General features: G+C 45.9%; 1 protein-coding gene across 1 annotated transcript; it reads right to left on the bottom strand.

Annotated features, from left to right (window-relative positions):
• On the bottom strand, window positions 1–3,666 carry LOC310785551 (cytochrome c-like). Its single transcript, XM_083646670.1, has 3 exons — window positions 3,471–3,666; window positions 2,616–2,793; window positions 1–1,034 (listed from the first exon to the last, which is right to left on the bottom strand). Exons 2-3 carry the CDS (start codon window positions 2,782–2,784, stop codon window positions 889–891), a joined length of 315 nt encoding a protein of 104 aa, XP_083502796.1. The 5' UTR covers window positions 2,785–2,793; window positions 3,471–3,666; the 3' UTR covers window positions 1–888.
• Between the last annotated feature and the right edge of the window lie 7,329 nt (window positions 3,667–10,995).

Below are 10,995 nucleotides of genomic sequence, written 5' to 3'. Positions count from 1 at the left end.
CCAGGTATTTCTTTTGATTGCTTTTTTATTAACAGCATTTACTTGTATACTTTAAATCTTTCTAGTAAGATATCTGTACCTTTACTCAAGTGTGGCTTTCAGGTACTTCATCCACCACTGCTTTTTGCTCACATCAACTCAGGATTGACCGTTTCACTGTAGATAACAGATCTCACTGTCCTCACTATCAAATCAAAAGCAAAAGTGGGTCAACATTAAAAACATAAAAGTACAGCCATTTAACACTATTCAGAAGAGTAAACAGTATAAAAAGTATGTAATTGTAACAGTATAAAAAATGTCATTGCAATAACACTCAGTGGTTAAAACAATGCCAACTCTCCATGCAGCACCAATTAAGACAAACATGTTTTCAGTGTCTAACCAACTATAGACTTCATAAAAAAATAAATCAAGTACGGTAAACAGAAACACATTACATAAATGGCAGCTTAGCAAGCAGTAGACATGCAATGTAGAAAAATGTGCTTTAAAAAGCTTGTAAAATGATCACTAGTCATTCCCACAGTAAGAATCAAAGTGGTGAAAATACAAAGTGCATAGTTGTGCACAAGCTGGGAGAAAAGTAGTTTGTTTTGAGGTCAAACCCTGAGAAGGCTACAGCATTTTAAGAGGCAGTGACTGAGAAGTCGGCAGGAAATCCACATGTTACATGAAGGCTGTGACTCATACCATAATTAAAAGCAGTCTGCTACTCACAAAAAACATGGCAGCAATGCACAAAGTAGACCATAGTGTAGAACACAGATATACTGTAAAGTAGCAACTATATAAATCAGACAAAAATAAATACAAAATAACCTCCATTTCCTTTCATACTTGTAAATGTACAGTATATGATGCTTCTGTGCTGCGTGTGTATTCCCACTAGGAGGTAGAGTCCTTTAAATAGGCTATGACATCCTCTCTCTCCCTTTTCTTTCTGATCCCAGAAAAGATCATCTTGGTACCCGGGATGTACTTCTTAGGGTTTTGCAGGTAGACCCTCAGAGTATCTTCTCCCCACACGATACCTGGAAAACACACGCATGCACAAGGTTTGCTTTACGATTTTAAGAATACAACATGTGATTTTGTGGTGGCAGTACAATTGAACACCTCCCAACACTGTGTTTAGGTGAATGTGGGCCAATAGGTTTGATCAGTCCATCATGATACAGCCAAGCTCAGACTGGGAAGGAATTTGGTCTGCATTATCCTGCCTGTCCAGACCTGCTGCTGTTAACTGTAGACATAAAGCTATACAAGTACCAAGCACTCTTCCCAGTTCTATAGCAATGGCCATATAGGCTATTTAATGCACACACATGCCACTGTTTCACCCAGAACGCCTTCAAACTGAATTTAGATAGATCACGGGGGATGCTAAAATTCTCCACTGAAACCGTTACAAATTGCATTGTTTATGGTGGTAATGCTAATTTAGAAAGGGTGTCCAACCCTGGCCATTCCGTGGTAGGGAAACATTGTCTCTGTCTCTCATGCGTAAACTGATCTTTTGACCCTGCATCTCCATGCATGCACTCTTCTAACTTGCAGACATTGTTTAGTTGCTTCTCAACCACTTAGCTATTTTGCACAGGGACTAACCAGGAAATGGAAAACAAATCAAAAAGCAGATTCAACATAAACCAAGAGTGAACTCTGTTGAGTTTGGTCTCCCTGTAGAGAGCAATGCTTCTCAAAGTATGTTACACAAACCGGCTCAAGGACGTAAAAAAAGGTACTATGGAGACTGGAGGAAAGCGAGTATGCAAGAGGGTTGGATCATGCTGCTCCCCGCTGCAGGTATCGGCAGAAGATTGCAAAACATATAGGATATGATCCATATACAATGAAGGGAAGCAATTTTTCCAGCAACTTGTCTCATTTTGCTAATACTTTCCTGTGTAGCCTGCTGCTGATTGCTGGTTTGGCCCCCAGCATGATCACGTGGTTCGCAAACAAGCCAATGGTCAATGGTCTCGCCGCGGTCGCCATCTTGACGTGACGTCACCTGAAAACAGCCTATGAGTGCACTGGGCCCAGGTGCACCCAATCAGCCTAACAAACCCAACGCCAGGCTCTTGCAAGACATGGGCCACGCAGGAGAGTGGGAGGGTCATCACAAAAGCTAAAATCTTGGGGGACCCTGGGACAAAATCTTATGAAATCGGGGTCCGTGGTCTAGTAATTTGTGTCAGTTTAGGGCTCCCTGAAGTGAAAAAGTTTGAGAACCACTGGAATAGAGGGAGCCATATCCTCCACCTACTCTCATGGTGTAGATCCACCCATTTTCACCTGAGCTTACCCCTCCATATAGAACACACCCATTTCCTTTGTTCTGTTTGGCAGCAACAATAACCCTCTGTGCACCTCATCATCTTCCATACGTGTGCATGCTGGCAATAAATGGCATGGATGGACTGATGTAGTACCATGGTGGTGCTCAAACCCCTGTGAGCTAAACCCAGAGGGAGACTCTACACTCCCAGAGTCAAGTGCCGACCCTAACCTGCAAGCTTGTTGTAGTGAAAGAATCAACTATTTTGTGGCTAAACCTCCACCACTAGCATGTAGCTAACGCTGCAGTCTGTAGCCTCAGGGATGCATACCCTTGTCGATGTTGGCCTGTGTGTAGGAGAAGCCGGGGGACTGGCCCGTCTTCCTGCCAAACAGACCCCACAGGTTGGGTCCCACCTTGTGGCGCCCCCCCTCCTCCACTGTGTGACACTGGGAACATTTCTGGACAAACGACTTCTTCCCTTTCTTGATGTCCCCCATGACCAGCAGCTAGGAGGGAAGAAGATGACAGTCAGTACAAATGTATAGGCTACAGTACAAACAACATATTCATACATGGGAGTGGCATCTCGAGGCTTAAGTTTAGACAGCCTTGCCAATGAGCACAACTATGTAACCCATTACTCACTCAGGCAAAAGGACAGGTTGGGCTACACAATAATGGCATTCACTTATACGAAGCAAAGGTGAATTTAGCAAGTTGTTGTGTGGAAATGCCTACAAGGGGGGGGGGGGGGGGGGCACATAAGATAATGCATGAATTGCTTTTAAATAGCCTAAGTCATGATCAGGCTACATATATCTCCAGAGCTTATAATCAAATAAACACACCGGCCTAATTGACAGCTAAAGTAGACTACCCGAACCAGTGTGTTTAGGCTACAGTAAAGCAGAAAGGAAAGACAAGACGCTGTTTGTTTACTATTTGGCTGCCCGTTTCCTATAATAGGCTACATTCAGGAAACATGCTATTTTGGAAACAGCAAAACAACGAGTGGCTGCTGGAATGTTATGGTGATAGCTGCCACAGGAGAAAATAGCATAAAGTAGCCTACAACTCTAGTCTCTAACCTTTACCTCAGATCAACAAACTGCTTTTCCACAAGTGACGTTTTGTTTAGGCTTCGGCTACAACAATCAACAGTGATGTAGCGTTAACTAATTACCTGAGTGTGATAGTACAGGTAGAAGAAGTCCCCTCGCCCTTTCGAGGAGAAACGAGTTGGAGTGCTTCTTCTGTGGTTGTTAATTAGTAGTTTGAAAAGAGTAGCCTGCTAGCTAAATGACTGCACCGACGTATCGAGAACAAGAACACTACCGGACTCACTCGACCCACAAGGAAAACTTTCCGAAGAGAAATAGGCGGCGATTAACTGGGGGGGGAAAGCAACATAATAGCGAATGAATTACGCAACACAGTGAAGAAGATGCCAGCTATGTGGTCACACCCAGTTTGTCTCCAAAAGGTAGGAAAAGCATGTTTGACATCACCAGGAAGTAGCCTATGACAGGATGCACCTGGGAAACAAGGTTTTATTTCAAAGCAAATTAAAAACTTTGCCTCTTACTGTGTGTGTGTGTGTGTGTGTGTGTGTGTGTGTGTGTGTGTGTGTGTGTGTGTGTGCGTGCGTGCGTGCGTGCGTGCGTGTGTGTGTCATTGGTCGTATTGATATTTACAGGACAGCCCATATTCTAATCAATAGAGTGAGTATAGATGTTTGCCCATATGCTTGGTATACAGATGTGCGCCTCCGTGACACAGTTTTGGTTGAAGCTGTAGTAGCTTACAACAAGGTGGCACCCCGCCCTTCACAGCCTGGTGTGTGGAATTGCTTGTGGGGGTCACTCAGGGTGAAGGAGGCCCCGTAGAGCTGACCGGGCCCTCCTGTACCCCCACAGAGCCCCAAGCCACCTCCTGTCTGAAGCCCCACAGCCTCCATGCGTCCAGGTTGAGAGTGGATGTAGGCAGGCAGCCTCAGCTGGCTCCCTCATCTCCATAATAACCCAAACCCATACTGTCCCGGGATTCTGCCTGGGTCCGTGTCACGTACCCCAGGTTGGGGGACTTTCTCCTGGATATCCATAGGGGACTGGTCCCGGTGGGCGGGATGGGTCAGTTGGTTCCATAGTCAGTTCTCAGATTTTGGCATTCACATGTTCCTTCTTCAGAATTGCAGGTGGCACAGAGCTGAGCAGACTGGTTGCCGTCAGGAGATGTGACAGGTTGGTGGGAGTTAAGATGCTAATTGCCTTTGTCCCTGCAGGAGCATCTGTATGTTGGCTGTGCAGCCAGGGACCAGGACATGATGGGAGCGGACCCAAAGATCACAGCAAGAACACACACTGACTGGTTGGGTGTTTGATGGCGAAGCGAGCCCAGAAGAAATTCACGTGGAGAAGAATGTTGCCAAGGTGAGTACTTGTACAGTAGGGTATACAAAGTTATTTACTGTTGAGGATGATTGTCAGTTATCTGTTTCTTTCGGATCTGTGCACTAATTCTCAATCATTAATTGGACTGGATATGAAATGTTTTATTCAAAAATACGAAATGTCTTCAGTGAGGCCTTTTTATTTCTTCCACAAAAAAGTGATATACCGCTTTTTTTTTTAGTTGTGTTTTGTGGGACTAAAGTGGGACTAAAATCCCCACATGTCCACTGACCTCATAGAAACCATGCTGACCTGGCCAGCACACTGCCTGCTTCTTATACCCCTTTCACACCAAGGGTCCAACCAGGGTTATTCCCAGGTTGATTTTGGGTATGAAAGGGTTAATCCGGGTTGCCCGACCTGGGTTGGCGACTGGCGACCCACCTCGAGATCATGGGTCATGGGTTGATTTCAGTGTGAATGGCACCGACCACGTGGCTTGCTATTTGTTATGTCAATAGGTTATGCTGTTTGTTATGCATCTCTCCGAGGTTCTGACCCAGGTCCTATCTGAAATGTCATGGCCAAGGATTAACCCGTGTTGACTGACTTGGTGTGAACTGACAAAAGAAGGGTTGAACATGGGTCAAGTAACCCTGGTCGTCGTTGGTGTGAAAGTGGTCTAGTTTGCATCGTCCGATCGATCACCTCATGACGGAAGGGCTTCTCACCTGCCAATCAACAAGGAAACTTTGCAGTGATTTAGAAACTTACTCAGTCATCCCCCCCTGTTTTCACCATTTGTCTGCTTTTCGTTGTCCCTCCCCTTGTGTGTATGTCCACATGCCCACAATAATCTAGTTATTCACCTTCCTTTTATTATAAGGAGAATTAGATTTAGTTGTTTACATGAAAAGAAGATGCTGTTAATATTCCTATGGCATCCAATCTCGCAATTATGGAAGGAATGGATTGTTGTACTGCAGGGATACTCAACTTGCGGCCCGGGGGCCAGATGCGGCCCGCGACAGGCTGCAGAGTGGCCCCCTGAACATTTTCTAATAATTTCACGTTAGTTTTCATTGTGAGTTAGAATCTAATTCACAATAAAAACTAACGTGAAATAAAGTTTGACTGAGCTCCAGCTAAATTGTCAAATACCGCCGTCTGCTCGCTACCCAGGCACTTATGTATGCACTTAACCTAACTAACTATACAGTGTGCACAACATTGTCAGACCAAACTCCGGCTGACACCCCAAAAACCTACAATCCGCTACAGAAAAGATTATATTCTTTGTTTATTAACTGGCCCCTCGCCTCCTATCATTTCACGAAAGTGGCCCCTGGGCAAAGCAATTTGAGGGGCCCTTTACACGAGGACAGTTTCTGGAAGAAACGACACAATAGCGTTTCCTTCACACCTTTTCCTTCACACCTTCTCCCTGTTTACATGAGCGCTGTTGAATTTTTAAAACACCGTAATGTACATGCCAGGTCGCTAGGTGGCAGTGTGATCACCTTATTCTTTGCCCATACAAGGACGCTTCTGCATGATGTAATTTCGTAATCGTCTTTCCAGTTTTAAACACGGAAGTAGAGTACGCCTTCCGCAGTCATTTAGACTTGCCAAAAAGCTTTTTTCAAGTTAAAAAAACCCCAAACTGTTTTAAAGTTTTAATATTTGTCGGTGAGAATGTAACATATACTGTATGTGACCAGTTTATCAGAATAACGCCTATTGGAAATCTTTAACGAGCAGCGAGGACCGGGAGCGCTGAGTGGGCTATCTGTCAAACCCTACTGTAGGCTACTGGCAGTGAGAAAACACTGTCGACGTGCTTTTGTAACTAACGTTAAATGCCGACCGGGTACAGCCATCGGCTCCTCGCAGCAGTAACGTTATGAACATGTAACTGAAGTTGGCCGCAGTGTAGCTTAATTCTGAATGTTGCCAAACTTCATTCATACTGACGTTTTATTTTGAAAATGGTTCGCATGGCTATGGCGTAATCGCGTGTGTCGCGTGTGCAGGCACATCAGACTTTCTGAAATGTGCCGTCTCAAAGCGATTACATGGAATGATCAGCGGGGGGCGTCTCAAAGAATTTCACTCTGGAAGGTGGTTTCAAAATGTGTCGTTTCCTAAGCCCAAATTCGCCGTCGCCGTCTAAAAGGGAGGCACTAACGATACAATAATTCCCTGTCACAATAGGAAACCGTCCTCGTGTAAAGTTCCCCTGAGTATCCCTGTTGTACTGTATGCTATTGGCTACAGGCAACATCAATCAAGTCCTTCCTGTCAGAATTGAGAGCAGAGCAGAATTGCTCTCTTGGTATTTCTGTTGGTGCCACATTGAGAAGTGTTGGATGTAAACAAAGACAGTAGCTGTAAACAACAGCTTGAATGTGCAGGCAAGTGTAGCAATGTATGAAAACACCTTCAGACAGTCTTTACAGCGAGGTTTACATGTCCAAACAACTCCCCAGTATGACTAATATCATTGTTGGCCTCCCCATGTCTTAATCATAGTATTCATACTTCAAGTATGACTGTTAACTGCTAGATAGGATCGCAATGTGATCACCCCAACCCCCTCTTCATACACACCTTTCCCTTTGGGCATGACGATGATGTGGTCGATACCGGCAGGTGGTGTCCTTGTTGTCCAGACTTGGGCTCATCTGGACAGCAGAAGGACAGGAACACAGTGGGGGGATGTGGTAGGGTGTTCCCTGGGCACTGGCACCGTTATCTGCCTCTCTCTGGGAGAAAAGTGACACAGTGGTAGCGCTGTCGCCTCACAGCAAGAAGGTCCTGGGTTCGATTCCCGCCTGGGCGCTGGGAACCTCATCTCTTCAGTGCCTACCTGGGCAATCTCGTCAAAGGGGCCTTTCTGTGTGGAGTTTGCATGTTCTCCCCGTGCTCCCCTGGGGTTCTTCCATACAACATCAGTATGGACCCCCACGAAAAATGTGCAGAAGATCGTCACCTGACCAGCAACGACAAAGAACTGAAGATGGTCCTCGGGCGCTGTACACTGAAAGCTGCCCACTGCTCCTGGCCTGCCCCTTGGAGGAAGGACATGCCTTGATGGAATAAATGCAGAGAATGTATTTCAGATCATTTAAGTGTACTGATTCTTCTTTGTTCTGGGAACTCTGAAAGGAAGGGGAGATGCCTCAGTGAAGATTTTGACTTTCTGTCTCCATCTAGTGGCCAGTTACTGTACTGGCTGGCTCAATCAAATCCTAATGTCAGCCGGGTCTGCTGTATTTGGTGCTACTTACGATTGGTCATTGATGCACACACGGCTTTTCCACAGCTGTGGTAACACTACATCCCTTTGAGAAACACACACACACACACACACACACACACACACACGTCACACACACACACACACACACACACACACACACACACATGATTTTGATCAGATTTTCCTATTTGTGCACGATTGTACCTTCTGATGTTTATTTGATTTTGAAGGTTATAATGGTTATCACTAGAAACGTAATAATATGAGTATTCTCTGAGTACTCAGGTAAAGTGCCTTCTCTCTGTATAGTCATGGTGTTGATGTCTTGTGTTGTTATGAGGGAGAGAGATGACTGTGTGTGTTTCACTTGTTCTTCATTAGTCTTTCTTAATGGGGGGGAATGAGGAATGCGTCAGGGCGTTGGGCTGAAATTGCATCTGATTCTGTGCCAGTTGTGCAAATGATGGGGTGAAAATCAAAAAGTGTGTTTTCTCGTATGGTCGGTTAGTTACCGACAACACTGGCGTACGGTGGCCTGTACTGGACATACTGTAAAAATAAAGCTCACATTTTCACAGTAGAACAATTTGGTTTGCTAATTAGAGCCGAGATGCAGCAGAAGTGTCTATAGTGAAGAGGCTGTTTATTGTGTTCATTGTGTTATTTATTGTGTGGTTTTGGAAGCCAGAAATCTCAGCTTCTTGACAAAGTAGCTAATTGTTGAGTGAGTATTGATTTATTATTTACTATCAATGGTATTGATCAACAGCCCTAGCGACCCCCTGCAGGTATATTATGGTAATTTTGTCTGTGTGCAAGACAGGTCCAGGTGGCTCTCTCTGTGGTAGTTGGGCAGCTTAGAGTCACAACAGCCTTCCCATGTAGAGAGGAGGAGGATCTGGGAGGCGGGGTAGACCGGGCAGCTTCTCATAGAGGAGGGACGGCCATGTAGTCATCCTCAGATAAGCTCCCAGTGAAGGTGAGCTGGTAGGGAAGTGGGCTTAAACGAGCTCCAGACTGGTAACAGTGTCCTGGGTAATTGTCTAGGCCATGGCAGTGAGCCCTTCAAAGAGAACATCCGTTTTGTTTACTTTTTGTCTGATTTTCTCCATTAGATTTTCTTTATTATATTTGGCCTATTTACAATCTATGGGTAATGTTGCTATAATTTGCACCAATGTCACTTTATTTCACATAATGTAGAAAGGCATTTCATGTGTAGGACAAGATAAGCTCTTTTTTTCAAGAGAAGCTTTGTTTTTGTTTTTTGGCGAAGCGTAAATGAGAAACATCTTAGTTTTACGTCTCTCTTAGACATTTGGCATTATCAAAGCAATTAGCTGCTGAGGAATAGTTGTTTAAATGTCAAGAAGTTGTTTATTCTGTATTCAATGTATCTGCTGGAATTAGATCTTGCTCTTATGACAAGACACCCACAAACAGGATTCTTTAGGAAAAGACAATAGATTCAGTTTCACTCACTTGCTCACTCACTCTCTCTCTCTCTCCCCTCTGTGTGTCTCTCTCTCTCACACACACACACACACACACACACACACACACACACACACACACACGCACACACAGATAAGACAGACATACATATAATTAGAGTGAGATACCTGCTGCTTTCCTACGTCAGCACTGGATGGAAAGACAGCTGTGGTTGATGGTGGTTCTACTATTTGAAACCCTCAAAACCTCATGTTGCTTCCACTAGCAGCCCCAGTGCACCCTGGGAGCTTGCTCTACCAGCCCCAGTGCACCCTGGGAGCTTGCTTCCACTAGCAGCCCCAGTGCACCCTGGGAGCTTGCTCTACCAGCCCCAGTGCACCCTGGGAGCTTGCTCTACCAGCCCCAGTGCACCCTGGGAGCTTGCTTCCACTACCAGCCCCAGTGCACCCTGGGAGCTTGCTTCCACTACCAGCCCCAGTGCACCCTGGGAGCTTGCTCGCCGGTCTCTACCCCTCTGATGAACTCACAATAAAGACTTAGTATTAGAATGGATTGTCAGTTTCAGTTCTGTGATGCATTTTGAAGTCCCATGAGGTGCTCAGGCCACAGGCAGGTCTGGGTGTAGTCCGGTCCTGAGCGGAGTCACAAAGGGCACCACATGCATCCATAGTTAAGTTAAGTTAAGTTATCCTTTATTTATCCCCATGGGGAAATTCATCCTCTGCATTTGACCCATCCTCTACTAGGAACCTTCCTAGAACCAGGAGCAGTGGGCAGCCGCAGTGCAGCGCCCGGGGACCAACTCCAGTTCTTTTTGCCATTGCCTTGGGTCAGGGGCACTGACAGGAATATTAACCCTAACATACATGTTAGGGCACGGTGGCTCAGTGGTAGAGCTGTCGCCTCACAGTCAGAAGGTCCTGAGTTCGATTCTCGCCTGGGACACTGTGGGCGCTGTGGTTGTGTTCCCCCCCATATCCTCAGTGCCTACTGCCCAGGTGGGGTATCTCGTCGTAAGGGCCTTTCTGTCTGTGTGGAGTTTGCATGTTCTGCCCGTGCTCCCCCAGGGGGTTCCTCCGTATATAACCCCCCCACCAAAAACATGCAGAAGATCAGATCGTCATCGTCATCCGACCAGTGATGACAACATCCGAAGTTGGTCCCCGGGCGCTGTACGAGAAAGCGACCACTGCTCCTGGCCTGCCCCTTGGAGGAAAGGACAAGCCTGGATGGGTCAAATGCAGAGGACATATTTCACCGGCCACCATCAGCATGAGTGTGTGTAGTGGCCGCATGCATGTGTTGTAGTGTGTTGTGTGACAATAAAGACAGGCTGCCGTCTGAAAATCGTTTTTTTTTTTTTTTTTATGTCTTTTGGTGGTGGGAGGAAACCGGAGCACCCGGAGAAAACCCACACGAACATGGGGAGAACATGCAAACTCCACACAGAAAGGACCTGGGACGGACCGGGGTTCGAACCCGGGACCTTCTTGCTGTGAGGCAACACTGCTAACCACTGAGCCACCGTGCTGTCATATGGGGTCCAAGTAGGAGTGGGGGGAAAGTTCATTCATGTTTAAAAAAAAGTGCACAATACACAC

Source organism: Poromitra crassiceps (genome assembly GCF_964638095.1).
Source record: "Poromitra crassiceps genome assembly, chromosome: 11".
In the NCBI taxonomy this organism is placed as follows: Eukaryota; Metazoa; Chordata; class Actinopteri; order Beryciformes; family Melamphaidae; genus Poromitra; species Poromitra crassiceps.
The sequence above is the reverse complement of the archived record's forward strand: the minus strand, read 5'-3'. Positions and strand labels throughout refer to the sequence as shown.

Coding starts and splice junctions, on each gene's coding strand:
- LOC310785551 (XM_083646670.1), bottom strand. CDS start 2,784: ATGGGGGACATCAAGAAAGGGAAGAAGTCGTTTGTCCAGAAATGTTCC. Junction 1,035..2,615: donor ACAGGCCAACATCGACAAGG/GTATGCATCCCT, acceptor TGTGTTTTCCAG/GTATCGTGTGGGGAGAAGAT.